This window comes from Oncorhynchus masou, chromosome 21, assembly GCF_036934945.1.
Source record: "Oncorhynchus masou masou isolate Uvic2021 chromosome 21, UVic_Omas_1.1, whole genome shotgun sequence".
Taxonomy (NCBI): Eukaryota; Metazoa; Chordata; class Actinopteri; order Salmoniformes; family Salmonidae; genus Oncorhynchus; species Oncorhynchus masou.
The window spans coordinates 54,886,312-54,910,020 of record NC_088232.1 but is presented as its reverse complement, the minus strand read 5'-3'; the positions used below and the strand labels follow the sequence as shown (position 1 = coordinate 54,910,020).

General features: G+C 43.5%; 1 protein-coding gene and 1 long non-coding RNA gene across 3 annotated transcripts in view; both read right to left on the bottom strand.

Moving 5' to 3' along the window:
- LOC135508542 (nuclear receptor corepressor 2-like) overlaps window positions 1–7,785 on the bottom strand; it is a 40,563-nt gene extending 32,778 nt beyond the window's left edge. For both annotated transcript variants that reach the window (XM_064928800.1, XM_064928801.1), the window contains exons 1-5: window positions 7,622–7,785; window positions 7,205–7,248; window positions 6,786–6,861; window positions 5,883–6,073; window positions 5,705–5,788 (exon numbers count right to left, since the gene is read on the bottom strand). In XM_064928800.1, coding sequence (XP_064784872.1) covers window positions 5,705–5,788; window positions 5,883–6,073; window positions 6,786–6,861; window positions 7,205–7,248; window positions 7,622–7,655 — 429 coding nt within the window. In that variant the 5' untranslated portion in view covers window positions 7,656–7,785. The remainder of the gene's footprint in view (window positions 1–5,704; window positions 5,789–5,882; window positions 6,074–6,785; window positions 6,862–7,204; window positions 7,249–7,621) is intronic.
- A 6,889-nt stretch (window positions 7,786–14,674) lies between these two features.
- On the bottom strand, window positions 14,675–16,022 carry LOC135507446 (uncharacterized). Its single transcript, XR_010450668.1, has 2 exons — window positions 15,928–16,022; window positions 14,675–15,712 (listed from the first exon to the last, which is right to left on the bottom strand). It is a non-coding gene; the product is annotated as an uncharacterized LOC135507446 (long non-coding RNA).
- Between the last annotated feature and the right edge of the window lie 7,687 nt (window positions 16,023–23,709).

Here is a 23,709-nt window from a genome sequence, read left to right as displayed (position 1 = left end):
TACAGGCGGGACAGACAGACAGACACTACAGGCGGGACAGACAGAGAGACACTACAGGCGGGACAGACAGACAGAGACACTACAGGCGGGACAGACAGACAGAGACACTACAGGCGGGACAGACAGAGACACTACAGGCGGGACAGACAGAGACACTACAGGCGGGACAGACAGAGACACTACAGGCGGGACAGACAGACACTAGAGGCGGGACAGACAGACAGAGACACTACAGGCGGGACAGACAGACAGAGACACTACAGGCGGGACAGACAGAGACACTACAGGCGGGACAGACAGAGACACTACAGGCGGGACAGACAGAGACACTACAGGCAGGACAGACAGACACTACAGGCGGTATTTAATTCAACTTTTAATAGGCAAGTCAGTTAAGTACAAATTCTTATTTACAATGACGGCCTGTTTGAATGATGTCTGTGAGTATAACATAACTTATTTGGCAGGCGAAACCCCAATGACAAACCATTCAGAATGTTTTCTGGCTTGCAGTTCCTATCGCTTCCACTGGATGTCAACAGTCTTTAGAAATTGGTTCAGGTTTTTCCTTTGAGAAATGAAGAAGTAGCACTGATCAGAACAAGGCTTGAAGGAAGTGACCTCTGTTAGAGGCGTGTGACCTGAAAGCACGCTCCACTTTGTTTGCCTCCGGTATTGAACGCTGTTTATTCCGTTTAATTTAATTGATTATTTACGCAAAAAAAAAAATACCTTAAGTTGTCCAAACATTTCAAACAACTTTCCTGATACGAAGATTACAGGAAACTTTTCAGATATTTTGTAGCCATGTCGCGCGTGTTAGAACCAGTGTTTTTCTGAATCAAACGTGCCAAATAAATTGACATTTTGGATATGTATCAACAGAATTTATCAAACAAAAAGGACCATTTATGATGTTTATGGGACATATTGGAGTGCCAAAAGAGGAAGATCTTCAAAGTTAAGGCTTGAATTATATTGTTATTTCAGCGTTTTGTGTCGAGCCTGGTGGGTTGAAGCATGATTGTCCATGTTTGTTTGCTGAGGTGCTATACTCCGATAATAGCATCGTATGCTTTTGCCGTAAAGCCTTTTTGAAATCTGACATGTTGGCTGGATTCACAACAAGTGTAGTTTTAATTTGGTCTATCGCATGTGTGATTTGATGAAAGTTTCATTTTTACAGTAATTTAGTTGAATTTGACGCTCTGCATTTCCACTGGAAGTTTGCCAGGACTCTACCATCCCACATATCCTAGAGAAGTTAAGGAAATCAATCAAAAAACTTTATTAACGCAATTGCAGACAGTGGTTGACAACAGGAACATAGCACGCACGTTTCCGAGTAAGTTCTGCAAAATAGTAAAGGGTTCAAGTTGTTTTATAATGCCTGCAGTCATATCTTAATGATGTCACTGCCTAAGTCATTACCTTCTACTCATGAGACCAAACCCATGCCTACGCAGCTTTTCAAACAATCGTTTCAGTGTTATCTGAAGACTCAGCAGTTAATGTCCACTCCCCAAGTTGATTTACAGTAGAATGTTTGACTAGTCTCTTATCTCTTTCACTCCCCTGCAGAGTTGTCTTGGTCTAAGAGATGTGTGACTGTTTCTTTATAAGAGGCTGGGACTAGAAAATAACTGTGGAAAAATATTAAACCATATATATATATATATATATATAGTTGAGAACCCTATACATGCAAGGGGGAGGGTCTTATAGCCCTTCCTCTTCTATTAATACAACATAAGCATAATCAATTATTATAATACATCAAACATTTGGTTCAGCCCCTCTCATGACCCCAAGGAGAACCTGACAGCATCCTGAGCACGCTGTGTCCAAATGTGCAGCCGATCAGAGATAGTAACTATTATGACTAAATATCAGTTTCATTTGCTGAGAAATCTTTACATAGTGGCACAGCCAAGACAACAAGGTGACACAGCAACCCCTCTTATTTGGGGAGAACCCTGGCATAGTGACCAGATCTGGGGAGAACCCTGGCATAGTGACCAGATCTGGGGAGAACCCTGGCATTGTGACCAGATCTGGGGAGAACCCTGGCATAGTGACCAGATCTGGGGGAGAACCCTGGCATAGTGACCAGATCTGGGGAGGACCATGGCATAGTGACCAGATCTGGGGAGAACCCTGGCATCGTGACCAGATCTGAGGGAGAACCCTGGCATCGTGACCAGATCTGGGGGAGAACCCTGGCATAGTGACCAGCTCTGGGGGAGAAGCCTGGCATAGTGACCAGCTCTGGGGAGAACCCTGGCATCGTGACCAGATCTGGGGAGAACCCTGGCATAGTGACTAGATCTGAGGGAGAACCCTGGCATAGTGACCAGATCTGGGGAGAACCCTGGCATAGTGACCAGATCTGGGGGAGAACCCTGGCATAGTGACCAGATCTGGGGAGAACCCTGGCATAGTGACCAGATCTGGGGGAGAACACTGGCATAGTGACCAGATCTGGGGAGAACACTGGCATAGTGACCAGCTCTGGGGGAAAACCCTGGCATAGTGACCAGATCTGGGAAGAACCCTGGCATAGTGACCAGATCTGGGGAGAACCCTGGCATAGTGACCAGATCTGGGGAGAACCCTGGCATAGTGACCAGATCTGGGGAGAACCCTGGCATAGTGACCAGATCTGGGGGAGAACCCTGGCATAGTGACCAGATCTGGGGAGAACCCTGGCATAGTGACCAGATCTGGGGAGAACCCTGGCATAGTGACCAGATCTGGGGAGAACCCTGGCATAGTGACCAGATCTGGGAAGAACACTGGCATAGTGACCAGATCTGGGGGAGAACCCTGGCATAGTGACCAGATCTGGGGGAGAACCCTGGCATAGTGACCAGATCTGGGAAGAACCCTGGCATAGTGACCAGATCTGGGGGAGAACCCTGGCATAGTGACCAGATCTGGGAAGAACACTGGCATAGTGACCAGATCTGGGGAGAACCCTGGCATAGTGACCAGATCTGGGGAGAACCCTGGCATAGTGACCAGATCTGGGAAGAACACTGGCATAGTGACCAGATCTGGGGAGAACCCTGGCATAGTGACCAGATCTGGGGAGAACACTGGCATAGTGACCAGATCTGGGAAGAACACTGGCATAGTGACCAGATCTGGGGGAGAACCCTGGCATAGTGACCAGCTCTGGGGAGAACACTGGCATAGTGACCAGATCTGGGAAGAACACTGGCATAGTGACCAGATCTGGGGGAGAACCCTGGCATAGTGACCAGCTCTGGGGAGAACACTGGCATAGTGACCAGATCTGGGGGAGAACCCTGGCATAGTGACCAGATCTGGGAAGAACCCTGGCATAGTGACCAGATCTGGGGGAGAACCCTGGCATAGTGACCAGATCTGGGAAGAACACTGGCATAGTGACCAGATCTGGGAAGAACACTGGCATAGTGACCAGATCTGGGGGAGAACCCTGGCATAGTGACCAGATCTGGGGAGAACACTGGCATAGTGACCAGATCTGGGAAGAACCCTGGCATAGTGACCAGATCTGGGGGAGAACCCTGGCATAGTGACCAGATCTGGGGAGAACACTGGCATCGTGACCAGATCTGGGGGGAACACTGGCATCGTGACCAGATCTGGGGGAGAACCCTGGCATAATGACCAGCTCTGGGGGAGAACCCTGGCATCGTGACCAGGTCTGGGGAGAACACTGGCATCGTGACCAGATCTGGGGAGAACACTGGCATAGTGACCAGATCTGGGAAGAACCCTGGCATCGTGACCAGGTCTGGGGAGAACACTGGCATAGTGACCAGGTCTGGGGAGAACACTGGCATCGTGACCAGATCTGGGGGAGAACCCTGGCATCGTGACCAGATCTGGGGGAGAACCCTGGCATAGTGACCAGATCTGGGAAGAACCCTGGCATAGTGACCAGATCTGGGGAGAACACTGGCATAGTGACCAGATCTGGGGGAGAACCCTGGCATAGTGACCAGCTCTGGGGGAGAACCCTGGCATAGTGACCAGATCTGGGGGAGAACCCTGGCATAGTGACCAGATCTGGGGGAGAACCCTGGCATAGTGACCAGATCTGGGGGAGAACCCTGGCATAGTGACCAGATCTGGGGGAGAACCCTGGCATAGTGACCAGATCTGGGGGAGAACCCTGGCATAGTGACCAGATCTGGGGAGAACCCTGGTATAAAATTTGATTTAATTTAGACAGAGACAATAGACACTATAGACAGACACACTACAGACAGACACTAGACAGACAGACACCAACAACCGTAAGGCTCTCCAAAGGGTAATGAGGTCTGCACAACGCATCACCAGGGACAAACGGCCTGCCCTCCAGGACACCCACAGCACCCGATATCACAGGAAGTGTGATGAAGGCCAAAGACCATCAAGGACAACAACCACCTGAGCCACTGCCTGTTCACCCCGCTATCATCCAGAAGGCGAGGTCAGTACAGGTGCATCAAAGCTGGGACCGAGAGACTGAAAAACAGCTTCTATCTCAAGGCCATCAGACTGTTAAACAGTCATCACTAACATTGAGTGGCTGCTGCCAACATACTGACTGAACTCCAGCCACTTTCATAATGGAAAAATCGATGTAATAAATGTATCACGAGCCACTTTAAACAATGCCACATCATATGTTTACATACATATGAGATGAGTAATGTAGGGTATATACTGTACTCTACACCATCTACTGTATCTTGATGTAATACATTTATCACTAGCCACTTTATATGATGTTTACATACCCTACATTACTCATCTCACATGTATATACTGTACTCTATGCCATCTACTGCATTTTGCCTACATCGTTTGGCCATCACTCATCCATTTATTTATATGTACATATTCTTATCCCTTTACACTTGTGTATTTAAAGTAGTTGTTGTGAAATTGTTGGGTTAGATTACTTGTTAAGATATTACTGCATGGTCGGAACTAGAAGCACAAGCATTTCGCTGCAAATCGCATTAACATCTGCTAACCATGTGTATGTGACCAATAAATGCTGATTTGATTTAGACAGAGACACTAGACACAACAGACAGACAGATACTAGACACTACACACAGACAGACACTACACAGACAGATAGATACTAGACACTACAGACAGGCAGACAGATACTAGACACTACAGACAGGCAGACAGATACTAGACACTACAGACAGATACTAGACACTACAGACAGGCAGACAGATACTAGACACTACAGACAGGCAGACAGATACTAGACACTACAGACAGGCAGACAGATACTAGACACTACAGACAGACACTAGACACTACACAGACAGACAGACACTAGACACTACAGACAGATACTAGACACTACAGACAGGCAGACAGATACTAGACACTACAGACAGGCGGACAGATACTAGACACTACAGACAGGCAGACAGATACTAGACACTACAGACAGACACTAGACACTACACAGACAGACAGACACTAGACACTACAGACAGATACTAGACACTACAGACAGGCAGACAGATACTAGACACTACAGACAGGCGGACAGGCACTACAGACAGACAGGCACTACAGACAGACAGGCACTACAGACAGACAGGCACTACAGACAGACAGACACTACAGACAGACAGACACTACAGACAGACAGACACTACAGACAGACAGACACTACAGACAGACAGATACTAACCTTCTTTTTCAGTCTTTTCTTTTCTGCTTTTTCTTTTAGTTTGCTCTCTTCTTCTATTAGTTCCCTGCCATTTTTTTCAGCCTCCTAAAAGGGAAAGTTATTCTCAGTAAAAACATCCTCTATGTTGAATGTAAAACAAAATTATGTGATTGACTGAAAAAGTTGTTTGGCATCTTACCTCAGGAGTGAGTTGTCTTATACATGGGTGTGGGGTTAAGGGTAGCTTTGAGCTACTATGCCCTAAAAAATTGTGTGTAAAACCGCAATAGGCTTTTTTATCTTTGCGTTTTTTGTCATCATAATAGTCGTTGTCATCGTCGTATTCATCGTCAATATAGTCACCCACGAAGGGGTTGACACTACCAAGACCTGGAAATCAAATATGAGGTGAAATGCATGGCAATAGACAACAATAACTCATATCTGTTGATGAACTAAAGCAGTCTTTCCCAATCCTGGTCCTGGGGACCCAAAGGAGTGCACATGTTTGTCCTTAGCAGCACTATACAGGGGATTCAAATAATCAACATCATCAAGCTTTGATTATTTCAGTCAGCTGTGTAGAGCATTGTGGGAAAAAAATAGAATGTGTATTAATTGCGGTCCCCGGGATCAGGACTGGGAAATGCTGAACTAAATCAATAAATAGTGTACTGCATAGGGGAACAGGGTCCATATGGCTCTAGTCTAAAGTAGTGCACTTACATAGGGGACCATGGTCCACATGGCTGTAGTCTAAAGTAGTGTACTGCATAGGGGAACAGGGTCCACATGGCTGTAGTCTAAAGTAGTGTACTGCATAGGGGACCAGGGTCCATATGGCTCTTGTCTATAGCAGTGTACTGCATAGGGGACCAGGGTCCACATGGCTCTTGTCTAAAGTAGTGCACTACATAGAGAACAGGGTGCCGTTTTGGACACAGACTCTGAGTTGACCTGAACATGACCTTGCTATCAGCAACAGCATATGACTTGAATCATTCAAAGATTTCTTAACAAAAATGTACTAGCTAAACAGTATTTCTTATCAATCTAGTCATTTATAGGGAACAGAGTACCACTCAGAACTGTATGTTCTTACCCAACAGGCCATAGTTAAAGGCGTCCATAAAGGTGTAATTAGTGGTTCGTCCATTTATCAGATCCACCATAGCTTCCTGTCAGTGAGAGAGATTCAAGTTGATTTTGGCCACAGTAGCTGGGAACCATGAGGCTATATAGCTAACTATATACAGTAGCTGGGAACCATGAGGCTATATAGCTAACTATATACAGTAGCTGGGAACCATGAGGCAATATAGCTAACTATATACAGTAGCTGGGAACCATGAGGCAATATAGCTAACTATATACAGTAGCTGGGAACCATGAGGCAATATAGCGAACTATATACAGTAGCTGGGAACCATGAGGCTATATAGCTAACTATATACAGTAGCTGGGAAACACACACACACACACACACACACACACACACACACACACACACACACAACTCACGTGGGTATGCAAAATGTGTGGATTCTCCTGCATGATGACATGATCTGATGATGTGAAGAGAAAATATGATCAGAGACTTCAGGAAATGTTACCACATGTCTGTGTGCGCTTCTTCGATAACTAACGTTCAATGGCATAGCAAGCTAATTATGTTCAGAATGACAACAATTTTCTATTAACGTGCGTGGTTGATGTTTACATGTGTTACCACCTCGTCCTAGAGCCACCTGCTCCTTCCTACACGCTAGAGCACAAGCTGAAGAAAACAGGAGCTGAAGTTTGTTAACTTAATAAGGTTAACTCAAATGCAGTAGTGGCTAACGTTAGCTAGCTAACGTTGGTGTTATATAGCTAGGTACCTTTCCTTGGTTACGCGACGAAACTGACAATTTCAAGCTAGCTCATCATCAATCTTACCTGGTTTCCAATCTCTCTTTCTAAAGTGAGACATTTTAAGATTTGATTAATTTGTGGTGGTTGATTAGACAGAAACTGACTCCTTTTGAAACTCGACGTCTTCCTTGTTCCTCGTTTTCTGCGTTGTCATGACTCATCGACCATTTAACATGACGCCAACACGCTGCTGCGTAGCGAACCGCCCCCTTCCATAGTTACCACAGCCACAAAGTCATACCCCCTCCCCCCTCCATACGTGTCCGTTTCCGCTCCGAGAACCGAAACTAGCCTAGTAGTCACTAGTTACCACTGCCACAAAGTCTCACCCCCTCCATACGTGTCCATTTCCCCTCTGCTCCGAGGAGAACCGAAACTTGCCTAGTTGTCGACGAGTTACCACAAGCACAAAGTCATACCCCCGCCCCCGCCTATTTATAGATTTTATCTTCTTAAAAATGTGATGCTTAACCTGACCTTGACCACACTGCTAACCTTATGCTTAACCTTACATTAAGAAACAAAAGCTCATTTTAGTTTCATACATTCGTCTTAAAAATGTGATGCTTAACCTGACCTTGACCACACTGCTAACCTTATGCTTAACCTTACATTAGAAAAAAAAGCTAATCTTAGTTTTCATACATTTTTACAATATAGACAATTTCAACATTGTGGCAACCAGCCAGAGAGGAAGAAATGTAATTGACCTTTTATTTAACTAGGCAAGTCAATTATGAACAAATTCTTATTTAGTGTGATCTCTTATTTAGTATAATCTCCACCCAGCACAGCCAGAAGAGGACTGGCCACCCCACATAGCCTGGTTCCTCTCTAGGTTTCTTCTTAGGTTTTGGCCTTTCTAGGGAGTTTTTCCTAGCCACTGTGCTTCTACACCTGCATTGCTTGATGTTTGGGGTTTTAGGCTGGGTTTCTGTACAGCACTTTGAGATATCAGCTGATGTACATACATTTGATTTGATTTGATTTATGACAGCCTAGGAACAGTAGGTTAACTGCCTTGTTCAGGGATTTGATCAAGCAACCTTTACAGTTATTGGCCCAACACTCTAACCACTAGGCTACCTGCAGCCCTAATGCCTGACCCATTCATCTGCGGTTACTTCTGTTTATAAAATTGCAGGCAATTTTTATTTAACCTTTATTTAACTAGGCAAGTCAGTTAAGAACAAAATCTTATTTTCAATGACAGCCTAGGAACAGTGGGTTAACTGCCTGTTCAGGGGCAGAACAACAGCTCGGGGGTTTGAACATGCAACCGTCCAGTTGCTAGTCCACTGCTCTAACCACTAGGCTATCTTGATGCCCCAATTAAAGATTTGCAAATAAATTGTTTCTATAGCTTTGTTTCCATCCAACTGGCAACCAATTTTCATGCAAATATTCAAAAATCCTAATTTAAAAAAAATGCTAATTTTCCCACCAGACGTGTATTCGTCAAATGAACTTGTTGCAGATAAAAGGCTGTGCGTGATGACATAGTGCACATGAAAATACTTTTTTTGCGAATAAATTCCCATGTAGTGAATAAAAAATACAAGTGATTGACAGAGTCGTCTACCGATGATTTTCTCACAAAAAAATTGCGTTATATAGCGAGTCTACCCACTCTGGTATATCATGGAAATACTAATCAATAATGAGGAGAGACAAGGCCAATCACCAATCAGGATTTTACTTTATTCAGATCTTATAACGTCGACTAATTATTGCAATAATGAAGCTGGTCGACAAACCACCCTTAGATGAATCGTTGAGAGCCCAACAAGCATATTTGAGCCACAGCATTTTACAGCAAAGTACATCCTCCTGGTCGTCCCTACTGCCTCTGATCTGGAGGACTCACTAAACAGAGAACATCCCTGGTCGTCACTACTGTCTCTGATCTGGAGGACTCACTAAACAGAGAACATCCCTGGTCATCCCTATTGCCTCTGATCTGGAGGACTCACTAAACAGAGAACATCCCTGGTCATCTCTACTGCCTCTGACCTGGAGGACTCACTAGACAGAGAACATCCCTTCTAGCCTCTGATCTGGAGGACTCACTAAACAGAGAACATCCCTGGTCATCCCTACTGCCTCTGACCTGGAGGACTCACTAAACAGAGAACATCCCTGGTCATCCCTACTGCCTCTGATCTGGCGGACTCACTAAACAGAGAACATCCCTGGTCATCCCTACTGCCTCTGACCTGGAGGACTCACAAGACAGAGAACATCCCTGGTCATCCCTACTGCCTCTGATCTGGAGGACTCACTAAACAGAGAACATCCCTGGTCATCCCTGCAGCCTCTGATCTGGAGGACTCACTAAACAGACAACATCCCTGGTCATCCCTACTGCCTCTGATCTGGCGGACTCACTAAACAGAGAACATCCCTGGTCATCCCTACTGCCTCTGACCTGGAGGACTCACTAAACAGAGAACATCCCTGGTCATCCCTACTGCCTCTGATCTGGCGGACTCACTAAACAGAGAACATCCCTGGTCATCCCTACTGCCTCTGACCTGGAGGACTCACAAGACAGAGAACATCCCTGGTAATTATCTGGTTTGCTTAATATAAGGAATTTTAAATTAGTCATACTTTTACTTTTACTTTTGATACTTAAGTACATTTAAAACCAAATACTTTTAGACTTTTACTCAAGTAGTATTTTACTGGGTGACTCACTTTTACTTGAGTCATTTTCTATTAAGGTATCTTTACTTTTATTAAAGTATGATAATTGAGTTTCCACAACTGCAAGTGTGCTCTTGCCAACATCTCGATCCGCACACTGTTGGCTAGAGCGCACGTATAGCCGACACAATAAGATTATTACGGTGCTTTCAATACAACTGGAAACTCAGAAAATAGGTCTAGTATGAAGTCAATGATCTTCAGGTCGGAAAGTAGGAGCTTGAAAGAGGCCCGAGTTCCCGAGTTGGAATTCCGAGTTGGATAACCGTTCCAAAAAAATCAAATCCAGTTGGAGCTCATTTTTTTCAGAGTTCCCAGTTGTCTTGAACACACTGTAGTCGGAGATTTTCCAGTTCCAAGTGCCTAGCTGTTTTAAACATTGCATTATTATGGACAAAGAAGTGAGAAAGGCTGGTCATGGCTCACATCAACACCATCAAATCCCGAAAATCCTAGACCCACTCCAATTCGTATACCGCCCCAAAAGATCCACAGATGACGCAATCTCAATTGCACTTCACACTTCCCTTCCCCATCTGGACAAAAGGAACACCTACCGTACCAGTCAAAAGTTTGGACACACCTACTCATACTCAAGGGTTTCTTCTTTAATTTGACTATATTCTAGATTGTAGAATAATACTGAAGATATCAAAACTATTAAATAACACATACGGAATCATGTAGCAACCAAAAAAAGTGTTAAACAAATCAAAATATATTTGAGATTTGAGATTCTTCAAAGTAGCCACAATTTGCCTTGATGACAGCTTTGCACACGCTTGGAATTCTATCAACCAGCTTCATGGGGTAGTCACCTGGAATGCATTTCAATGAACCTTGTTAAAGGAGTGCCTTGTTAAAAGTTAATTTGTAGAACTTCTTTCCTTCTTAATGCGTTTGAGACAATCAGTTATGTTGTGCCATGTTATGTGGTGTACAGAGGATAGCCCTATTTGGTAAAAGACAAAGTCCATATAATGGCAAGAACAGCTCAAATAAGCAACGAGAAACAACAAGAAACAACAGTCCGTCATTACTTTAAGACATGAAGGTCAGTCAGTCTGGAAAATTTCAAGAACTTAAAGTTTCTTCAAGTGCAGTCGCAAAAACCATCAAGTGCTATGATGAAACTGGCTCTCATGAGGACCGCCACAGGAAAGAACCAGAGTTACCTCTGCTGCAGAGGATAAGTTCATTAGAGTTAACGGCACCTCAGATTGCAGCCCAAATAAATGCCTCACAGAGTTCCAGTAACAGACACATCTCAACAACAACTGTTCAGAGAGACTGTGTGAATCAGGTCTTCATGGTCGAATTGCTGCAACGAAACCACTACTAAAAGGACACCAATAAGAAGAGGAGACTTGCCTGGGCCAAGAAACATGAGAACGAGAATACAGTAGATGGCATGTGTCCGAAAGTGATTGAAGACCAATTTTATGTATCACGTGGTTATGCCCATTTATGTACGTCCTGTCCGGATGTTCTCACGCTATCGAGTGAGTGCTTATGTAACCTGATAGAGCAGCTGTTTAGGTAAAGCATGTGTTTGCAATAAAGCTGTCCTGATGATTGATGTGTAGTGACCTTGTTGAACTGTGGAGTGTGTTTGAACATTTGAAAGAGTTGGGAAATGTTATAGTGAACTTATGGATCTGCTGTTTGGGGAGCCTGTATATGAAACAGTAATTTCTGGGGTAGGTATGCCTCAGTTTAAGTAAGAGCTGTGAACACTACGAGCGCCAAGAAACCACAAGACGATTCAACGGTGAAACAGCTGTCTCAGCACCCTTTTTCAACCAAAAACAGGGAGTTTTTCTGCTGACTTGCAGATCAAATAAATTCAAACGTATTTATATAGCCCTTCGTACATCAGCTGATATCTCAAAGTGCTGTACAGAAACCCAGCCTAAAACCCCAAACAGCAAGCAATGCAGGTGTAGAAGCACGGTGGCTAGGAAAAACTCCCTAGAAAGGCCAAAACCTAGGAAGAAACCTAGAGAGGAACCAGGCTATGTGGGGTGGCCAGTCCTCTTCTGGCTGTGCCGGGTGGAGATTATAACATAACATGGCCAAGATGTTCAAATGTTCATAAATGACCAGCATGGTCGAATAATAATAAGGCAGAACAGTTGAAACTGGAGCAGCAGCACGGCCAGGTGGACTGGGGACAGCAAGGAGTCATCATGTCAGGTAGTCCTGGAGCATGGTCCTAGGGCTCAGGTCCTCCGAGAGAGAGAAAGAAAGAGAGAAGGAGAGAATTAGAGAACACACACTTAGATTCACACAGGACACCGAATAGGGCAGGAGAAGTACACCAGATATAACAAACTGACCCTAGCCCCCCGACACATAAACTACTGCAGCATAAATACTGGAGGCTGAGACAGGAGGGGTCAGGAGACACCGTGGCCCCATCCGAGGATACCCCCGGACAGGGCCAAACAGGAAGGATATAACCACACCCACTTTGCCAAAGCACAGCCCCCACACCACTAGAGGGATATCATCAACCACCAACTTACCATCCTGAGACAAGCCTGAGTATAGCCCACAAAGATCTCTGATGAGAGAATGGCTTGAGATAAGACTTGCTCTATGTCAAATCAAACAGGCCCTGAGTGGAACATCCCTGCCAGGGTACGCATTGGAAGAGGAAGTCTGCGGTCGAGATGATTCGAAAGCCATAAGAATCTCTTCAGTGGCATATAGTCCAGACTCCAAAGTGACAATTTTAGGTTGTGCTGAATTAAATAGTTCAAATGCAACCAAATCACTTAGTTGGTATGTATTTTCTGCACAGAGGTCAACTATTCTGTGCCTGTCTTTAGCTTTAGACGGGGAGATTATTTTGAAGTCCTTGAAATAATGAAACAAGTGGAAACTCTTTTCCAACATCGTGAACATTTACGTCAATGGGCTCTGCTGTCCTCAAGACAGAACTTGGCCTTAAAGGCAAGAAGGTTGATCTATCATGGAAAAGAAAACATAGGAAACCTGGATGGCGATGGAGATCAAGCGAGGAAGAGACCGTGTCTGAACCAGTCACAGCTTGACGATGGGGATTTAGAGACGAATGGAGGTGTTGGATGGAGGCCCTTTTCTCTAAGGAAGGAATTCAATAATAATTACATATAAACACTTATATTTAGTGTGGTTCAATAATAACGTGTGATATTTATTTATTTCGGTACTAAAGATTTTAAAAATGTAATTTACATTGAATGAAATATCAGGCTCTGTCTGTCTACGTACCTCAAAGGTTGTGTGTGTGTGTGTGTGTGTGTGTGTGTGTGTGTGTGTGTGTGTGTGTGTGTGTGTGTGTGTGTGTGTGTGAGTGAGTGAGTGAGTGAGTGAGTGAGTGTGTGTGTGTGAGTGTGTGTGTGAGTGTGTGTGTGTGTGAGTGTGTGTGTGTGTGTGTGTGAGTGTGTGTGTGTGTGTGTGTGTGAGTGAGTGAGTGAGTGAGTGTGTGTGTGTGAGTGTGTGTGTGTGAGTAAGTGAGTGTGTGTGTGTGTGTGTGAGTGTGTGTGTGTGTGTGTGTGTGTGCGAGTGAGTGAGTGAGTGTGTGCGTGTGTGTGTGTGTGTGTGTGTGTGTGTGTGTGTGTGTGAGTGTGAGTGAGTGTGTGAGTGAGTGAGTGTGTGAGTGAGTGAGTGTGTGAGTGAGTGAGTGTGTGAGTGAGTGTGTGCGTGTGTGTGTGTGTGTGTGTGTGTGTGTGTGTGTGTGTGAGTGTGAGTGAGTGTGTGAGTGAGTGAGTGTGTGAGTGAGTGTGTGAGTGAGTGAGTGAGTGAGTGTGTGTGTGAGTGAGTGTGTGAGTGTGTGTGTGTGAGTGAGTGTGTGTGAGTGTGTCCAGGCTGCAGGGTAGGTGTCAGGTTATGAGCTGTGGGTTGACACACACAGAGAGAAAATCCTGATCAAGGAGAAAAATGACATATTTTATATGAAAACAGTTTAAATATATATATTTAGAAAGATATATTATACATGTAAACATTTTAAGAGGAATTAAAGTGTAGTATTGTGTGATAATATACAGTAGCTAAAAACCATATTGGAGACAGTTTTCATGTCCTTGGTTGTGCAAACATTTGTTTATTAATGAGATATTTCCATATATAATTTAATTATATATGGATCATGCCTTGCTTTGGTCATGTGTTCTCTTACGGGTCTATGATTTTAATTACAATATAACAATTATGTTCTCGGCTCAATTACTTAGAAGGGCATGTGTTCCCACCCCTCCCATGTGTGCCCAGGTGCATATTTGGTAGCCCATTCAGGATGTAAGGCTTACTAGTTATGGCAAATGTTAGGAAGACTTGGTTGTTGTAAGAACAACAAAAAATAACAACAAAAAACAGCACAGCTTTTCATGCGTTTTATTTGGGTATTTTTCAATTACCGATTGTCGATTGGCTCCAGCCATTGGAAGCTCAGTACAAAGAACAATAACACAATTCAACCATTGATGGATGGTGACAAAAATAATGACATTGCCAGCAGTCATGTTAAGGTTTTCAAAGTTTCATTGGTGGAGTTGATGGATTTGCATGTGGCTGTGTATTATATGATGCCTGAATAGGAAAGAGGATCTGATCCTGCCTATTAGTATTTTTGATCAATTATTGATCCATAAAGACACACAATTGTTTTGGGGGGGTTAATTCCACATCTGTTTGCATTGCCTGTTAGTGTATTAGCATGGTATGAGACAACAAAAATATTACAATTTAAGTAAAATAAAAAATATAAACAGTATTATCCTAAATTGAGACATAAACAAAACATGTGTTATCACATCAACAACAACAAAATCTTTCAGAATGTACCTGTTTTCAGTATAGAATGACAAGTATACAAATTACATTATAATTGTTTGTGTTTTGACTTAATGATTGTTCTTTAGTAAAAAAAAATAATATTTTTTTAATTTTACCTTTATTTAACCAGGCAAGTCAGTTAAGAACACATTCTTATTTTCAATGACGGCCTGGGAACAGTGGGTTAACTGCCTGTTCAGGGGCAGAACGACAGATTTGTACCTTGTCAACTCGGGGATTTGAACTTGCAACCTTGTGGTTATTAGTCCAACACTCTAACCACTAGGCTACACTGGAAACTCATCAGTGTGTTAGTCCGAGAAACATCACTACATGTTTTCTGTTTGTGAAACCTTGAAATGAACACAATGAGAAGTGATTTTGTAACAACAGTTTTGAATGGGTAAGGGTATCAAAATATATATATAAATTCTATGTCTGAATTAGCGCTCATATAAACTGTTTTCATCACTGTCTTGTAAACACATTCTTGTATGTTGGAGCAACTGTACGTGATTATATGGGGCTGCTGTACAGATCTGAGCACTTGACATGACGTTGACATTTCTGGGTACGTCTCACCTGTAACATAATAATAATATTGTTATATTTGTATTTTTACAAAAATAATACAAATATGTCAATCAGTCTAAAAATCTATCAATGCATATGCCGAAGCACAGCCTCTAGGAAACACTCCCTAGAAGTCATAAACCTAGAGATGTACCATGCTCCGAGGGCTGTGCTGAGTGGACATTTAAGAGTACATGTTGAGTACATATTCAAAATGTTCAAACCTGCGTAGATGACCATCAGGGTCATATAATAACCAGGGTGGCTATAGAGTGGGCAAAAGTTCAACACCCAGGAGTCAATGTCATGTCTTTTTCATAGCCTGAGAGAGAGAGGATCTATTACATAAAGTTATCACAGATGCACACTATGTAACACATGATATTAATAATTGCCTAAAAATTTGATGTCATTGTCTTTCATAACCGTTTCAATACAAAGCGCTGAAATGTTGTTAAATATTTGCTACTTTGGAATACATTGAATGAAATGGTATATATTGAGTGAAATGGTATACATTGAGTGAAATGGTATACATTGAGTGAAATGGTATATATTGAGTGAAATGGTATATATTGAGTGAAATGTTATACATTGAATGAAATGGTATACATTGAATGAAATGGTATACATTGAGTGAAATGGTATACATTGAGTGAAATGGTATACATTGAGTGAAATGGTATACATTGAATGAAATGGTATACATTGAGTGAAATGGTATATATTGAGTGAAATGGTATACATTGAGTGAAATGGTATACATTGAGTGAAATGGTATACATTGAGTGAAATGGAAATGTGAAATGGTATACATTGAATGAAATGGTATACAAGTGAAATGGTATATATTGAGTGAAATGGTATACATTGAATGAAATGGTATACATTGAGTGAAATGGTATACATGAAATGGAAGTGAAATGGTATACATTGAATGAAATGGAAATGAAATGGTATACATTGAATGAAATGGTATATATTGAGTGAAATGGTATACATTGAATGAAATGGTATACATTGAGTGAAATGGTATACATTGAATGAAATGGTATATATTGAGTGAAATGGTATACATTGAGTGAAATGGTGTACATTGAGTGAAATGGTATACATTGAGTGAAATGGTATACATTGAGTGAAATGGTATACATTGAGTGAAATGGTATACATTGAGTGAAATGGTATACATTGAATGAAATGGTATACATTGAATGAAATGGTATACATTGAATGAAATGGTATATATTGAGTGAAATGGTATACATTGAATGAAATGGTATACATTGAATGAAATGGTATACATTGAGTGAAATGGTATATATTGAGTGAAATGGTATACATTGAATGAAATGGTATACATTGAGTGAAATATTACACAATGAAATATTAGATACTCACAGACAGACAGGGCAGGGCAGAGCAGGGCAGGCAGGCATGCATGGCTTCATAGTTAGCCATAGTTTCTATGATCGTTTATAATCATATTTTGAACATAGTTAGCCATAGTTTTGAATGATAGTTTCTAATCAAAGTTTCTAATCATAGTTTCTGATCATAGTTTCTAATCAAAGTTTCTGATCATAGTTTCTAATCATAGTTTCTGATCATAGTTTCTAATCAAAGTTTCTGATCATAGTTTCTAATCAAAGTTTCTGATCATAGTTTCTAATCAAAGTTTCTGATCATAGTTTCTAATCAAAGTTTCTGATCATAGTTTCAAATAGACCCTAAGAGGGCAGAAGCTATTGTTTATAAACAGTATGAATAAAAACAATGGCTACTGCTCAATGGATAAATAGCATTAAAAAACAACATCCGTCAATGAAAACATTCATACATATCTTAAATAATATATATCTATATACAAACATCCCATTGAATATTCAACTCGACTTCAAAAATATCCATGAGGAAGGAAGGATTGTTTTAGCTGTTCTGTCTTCATGCTGTTCTGGGCTGATGGTCATCAAACACTCTGCTTGCCCCTGATTTATCCCTGTGTATCAAAACGTTATTAAATGGGGTATAACACATCTGTTTAAGTCATAAGTATAGGGCCCATCTTAGAGAGAACAATTACCCTTTCAAAAAGAGGATGGCGTGATTGATCGAGACAGCTACCCCAGAAGACCTCACGAGAATAAATAAAAACTGTTTTCTGACATTTTTTAAAATTGTTGCTGACCCTACATGACGAGAAGTCTTTTGGAAGTTCAGAGGTCATGAGATCCTCGGAAGTCACAGGACCCCACTGTTTTCAGACAGTTGTTTCAAAGACCTTCCACACACACACACACACACACACACACACACACACACACACACACACACACACACACACACACACACCCCGCCATGGCTCGTGTGTAGAGAGAAACATATCGGCAAGACAGACAGATACAGAGAGAGAGAGATTTCATTCCTTAAGGGTAAGATACAATTTTAAATATAATATTTTCTTCCAAAATATTAATCCAGAAATGCCTACTGTACAGACCTTTAAACATATTTACTATTAAAAAACTGTACCATGCAATATTAAAACTATAGCTTGAACATTTAAAAAAATATATAAACATACAGTTGAAGTCAGAACTTTACCTACACCTCAGACAAATACATTTAAACTGTTTTTCACAATTCCTGACATTTAATCCTAGTAAAAATTCCCCGTCTTAGGTCAGTTAGGATCACCAATTTATTTTAAGAATGTGAAATGTCAGAATAATAGTAGAGGGAATGATTGATTTCAGCTTTTATTTCTTTCATCACAATCCCAGTGGATCAGAAGTTTACATACACTCAATAGGTAGCATTGTGAACGCCACTCCAATACCTTGACTTTGTTGTCCTTAAGCCATTTTGCCACAACTTTGGAAGTATGCTTGGGGTCATTGTCCATTTGGAAAACCATTTGCAACCAAGTTTTAACTTCCTGACTAATGTCTTGAGATGTTGCTTCAATATATCCACGTAATTTTCTGCAAGCCACACAGTTTCTCCCCTCCACGGGTGGAGACAGAATATCCTGTAAGGAACACAGTGGTCCAGCTTGTCTGTCGATAGCTCCTCTTATCATTTGTTTCCCACATGCACCCTGCTTACATACTAAAAAGGAACAAAAGGTCTTTGTTCTAATTCTGAATAAAACTACACAACATCATCAGATTATAGTTTTATGACTCTAATAAATTTCATACAATTATATGGTTTCAGAGTGGAATTATTTAATCATTATCTTTAAACATATAAATTATTTTATCAGATTGATTTGCACTTTTCGCACCTTCAACATCTCTTGAAGACAGAATGCCTCTCCACATTTTTTGGTATTTTATTAATTATTAAATTGTTGTTGAATAAGAAACCATGTCACATCTTAATTTGTGTGTTTGATTAAGAGGGAAACAGAGAGATCTGCCTTAAAAAATTACACCATAACAAAATAGTCAGGCGGTGTGACCAGCAATGATCAACCAGTGTTTTTAATATTAAAAAACAATTCAATTATGCTATTGTCTCAAAAATGCAGAGAAGCTCAGTCTATAAAATAAAAACGCATTTCAGCAAAATGTTATACGCTTTTCATTTATTTAACAGAAGTTGTAGTTAACAGTCATTCAAAATGAAGATTTGTGCAGTGAAACGTGAATGATATTTATTATACTGTACCTTACAACTTCTTCAATTTAATATTTTATTTGCTTGAAATAAGTGCGAAAACCTTATATATTTTTTTTATTCAAGAATTATTCTTTTTTAGGTTAATTTAACAATCACATTAAAAAAAATAAACCCTGAAAGTGCATAGGTAACACTCAAGGGAACATAAAAAGTGTTTAAAAATAAATTGTTTTTCATTTTCATGTTTCACTTTAAAACCTTATACTTCATTGACCCTTCAAGAAAGTACTGAGTAGAAGGTCTGAATACTTATGTAAACGTGATTTCAGTTTTCTATTTTTAATAAATTGCCCCAAAAATTCTAAATGCCTCTTCTTACTTTGTCATTATGGGGAATTGTGTGTAGATTTGATGAAGAAAATTTTGGGGGTATCCATTTTAGAATAAGGCTGTAACGTAACAAAATGGGGGAAAAGTCAAGGGGACTGAATACTTTCCAAATGTACTGTAGATGTGTGTGCCAGCATGGGTGTCTGTCCTACTGTCCTTCCAGTCCTCCTCCTATTCCCCCCTGCAGTAAGTCCAGTCCTCCTCCTATTCCCCCCTGCAGTAAGTCCAGTCCTCCTCCTATTTCCCCCCCTGCAGTAAGTCCAGTCCTCCTCCTATTCCCCCTGCAGTAAGTCCAGTCCTCCTATTTCCCCCTGCAGTAATTCCAGTCCTCCTCCTATTCCCCCTGCAGTAAGTCCAGTCCTCCTCCTATTCCCCCTGCAGTAAGTCCAGTCCTCCTCCTATTTCCCCCTGCAGTAAGTCCTCCTCCTATTCCCCCTGCAGTAATTCCAGTCCTCCTCCTATTCCCCCTGCAGTAAGTCCAGTCCTCCTCCTATTTCCCCCTGCAGTAAGTCCAGTCCTCCTCCTATTCCCCCTGCAGTAATTCCAGTCCTCCTCCTATTCCCCCCTGCAGTAATTCCAGTCCTCCTCCTATTTCCCCCTGCAGTAATTCCAGTCCTCCTCCTATTTCCCCCCTGCAGTAAGTCCTCCTCCATTCCCCCTGCTGTAAGTCCTCCTATTTCCCCCCTGCAGTAATTCCAGTCCTCCTCCTATTCCCCCCTGCAGTAATTCCAGTCCTCCTCCTATTCCCCCTGCAGTAATTCCAGTCCTCCTCCTATTTCCCCCTGCAGTAATTCCAGTCCTCCTCCTATTTCCCCCCTGCAGTAATTCCAGTCCTCCTCCTATTCCCCCTGCAGTAATTCCAGTCCTCCTCCTATTCCCCCCTGCAGTAATTCCAGTCCTCCTCCTATTTCCCCCTGCAGTAATTCCAGTCCTCCTCCTATTCCCCCTGCAGTAATTCCAGTCCTCCTCCTATTCCCCCCTGCAGTAATTCCTCAACCTATTTCCCCCTGCAGTAAGTCCAGTCCTCAACCTATTTCCCCCCTGCAGTAAGTCCAGTCCTCCTCCTATTCCCCCTGCAGTAAGTCCAGTCCTCCTATTTCCCCCTGCAGTAAGTCCAGTCCTCCTCCTATTCCCCCTGCAGTAAGTCCAGTCCTCCTATTCCCCCCTGCAGTAAGTCCAGTCCTCCTCCTATTTCCCCCTGCAGTAAGTCCAGTCCTCCTCCTATTTCCCCCCTGCAGTAAAGTCCAGTCCTCCTCCTATTTCCCCCTGCAGTAATTCCAGTCCTCCTCCTATTTCCCCTCTGCAGTAAGTCCTCCTCCTATTTCCCCCTGCAGTAAGTCCAGTCCTCAACCTATTTCCCCCTGCAGTAAGTCCAGTCCTCCTCCTATCTCCCCTCTGCAGTAAGTCCTCCTCCTATTTCCCCCTGCAGTAAGTCCAGTCCTCCTCCTATTTCCCCCTGCAGTAATTCCAGTCCTCCTCCTATTTCCCCCCTGCAGTAAGTCCTCCTCCTATTTCCCCCTGCAGTAAGTCCTCCTCCTATTTCCCCCTGCAGTAATTCCAGTCCTCCTATTCCCCCTGCAGTAATTCCAGTCCTCCTCCTATTTCCCCCTGCAGTAATTCCAGTCCTCCTCCTATTTCCCCCTGCAGTAAGTCCAGTCCTCCTCCTATTTCCCCCTGCAGTAAGTCCAGTCCTCCTCCTATTTCCCCCTGCAGTAAGTCCAGTCCTCCTCCTATTTCCCCTCTGCAGTAAATTTTGCAGTAAGTCCAGTCCTCAACCTATTTCCCCCCTGCAGTAATTCCAGTCCTCCTATTTCCCCTCTGCAGTAAGTCCTCCTCCTATTTCCCCCTGCAGTAATTCCAGTCCTCCTCCTATTTCCCCCCCTGCAGTAATTCCAGTCCTCCTCCTATTTCCCCCTGCAGTAATTTCCAGTAAGTCCTCCTCCTATTTCCCCCTGCAGTAATTCCAGTCCTCCTCCTATTCCCCCCTGCAGTAAGTCCAGTCCTCCTCCTATTCCCCCTGCAGTAATTCCAGTCCTCAACCTATTTCCCCCTGCAGTAATTCCAGTCCTCCTCCTATTTCCCCCTGCAGTAAGTCCAGTCCTCAACCTATTTCCCCACTGCAGTAAGTCCAGTCCTCAACCTATTTCCCCCTGCAGTAAGTCCAGTCCTCCTATTCCCCCTGCAGTAATTCCAGTCCTCCTCCTATTCCCCCTCTGCAGTAAGTCCAGTCCTCCTATTCCCCCTCTGCAGTAAGTCCAGTCCTCCTCCTATTTCCCCCTGCAGTAAGTCCTCCTCCTATTCCCCCCCTGCAGTAATTCCAGTCCTCCTCCTATTCCCCCTCTGCAGTAAGTCCAGTCCTCCTCCTATTTCCCCCTGCAGTAATCCTCCATTTCCCCCCCAGTAAGTCCTCCTATTCCCCCCTGCAGTAATTCCAGTCCTCCTCCTATTCCCCCTCTGCAGTAAGTCCAGTCCTCCTCCTATTTCCCCCTGCAGTAAGTCCAGTCCTCCTCCTATTTCCCCCTGCAGTAAGTCCTCCTCCTATTTCCCCCTGCAGTAATTCCAGTCCTCCTCCTATTTCCCCCTGCAGTAAGTCCTCCTCCTATTTCCCCCTGCAGTAATTCCAGTCCTCCTCCTATTCCCCCTCTGCAGTAAGTCCAGTCCTCCTATTCCCCCTCTGCAGTAAGTCCAGTCCTCCTCCTATTCCCCCCCTGCAGTAATTCCAGTCCTCCTCCTATTTCCCCCTGCAGTAAGTCCTCCTCCATTTCCCCCCTGCAGTAATTCCAGTCCTCCTCCTATTCCCCCTCTGCAGTAAGTCCAGTCCTCCTATTCCCCCTGCAGTAAGTTCCCCTATTTCCCCCTGCAGTAAGTCCAGTCCTCCTCCTATTTTCCCCCTGCAGTAAGTCCAGTCCTCCTCCTATTTCCCCCTGCAGTAAGTCCAGTCCTCCTCCTATTTCCCCCCTGCAGTAAGTCCTCCTCCTATTTCCCCCCTGCAGTAAGTCCAGTCCTCAACCTATTTCCCCCCTGCAGTAAGTCCAGTCCTCCTCCTATTTCCCCCCTGCAGTAAGTCCAGTCCTCCTCCTATTTCCCCCTGCAGTAAGTCCAGTCCTCCTCCTATTTCCCCCCTGCAGTAAGTCCAGTCCTCCTCCTATTTCCCCCCTGCAGTAAGTCCTCCTCCTATTCCCCCTCTGCAGTAAGTCCAGTCCTCCTCCTATTTCCCCCTGCAGTAAGTCCAGTCCTCCTCCTATTTCCCCCTGCAGTAAGTCCAGTCCTCAACCTATATCCCCCTGCAGTAAGTCCAGTCCTCCTCCTATTTCCCCCCCTGCAGTAAGTCCTCCTCCTATTTCCCCCCCAGTAAGTCCAGTCCTCCTCCTATTCCCCCTGCAGTAAGTCCAGTCCTCCTCCTATTCCCCCTGCAGTAAGTCCAGTCCTCCTATTTCCCCCTGCAGTAAGTCCTCCCTATTTAGCCCCTGCAGTAATTCCAGTCCTCCTCCTATTTCCCCCTGCAGTAAGTCCAGTCCTCCTCCTATTTCCCCCTGCAGTAAGTCCAGTCCTCCTCCTATTTCCCCCCTGCAGTAAGTCCAGTCCTCCTCCTATTTCCCCCTGCAGTAAGTCCTCAACCTATTTAGCCCCTGCAGTAATTCCAGTCCTCCTCCTATTTCCCCCCTGCAGTAAGTCTAGTCCTCCTATTTCCCCCCTGCAGTAAGTCCAGTCCTCCTATTTCCCCCCTGCAGTAAGTCCAGTCCTCCTATTTCCCCCCTGCAGTAAGTCCAGTCCTCCTCCTATTTCCCCCCCTGCAGTAAGTCCAGTCCTCAACCTATTTCCCCCTGCAGTAAGTCCAGTCCTCATCCTATTTCCCCCCTGCAGTAAGTCCAGTCCTCCTATTTCCCCCTGCAGTAATTCCAGTCCTCCTATTCCCCCCCTGCAGTAATTCCAGTCCTCCTCCTATTCCCCCCCTGCAGTAATTCCAGTCCTCCTATTTCCCCCCTGCA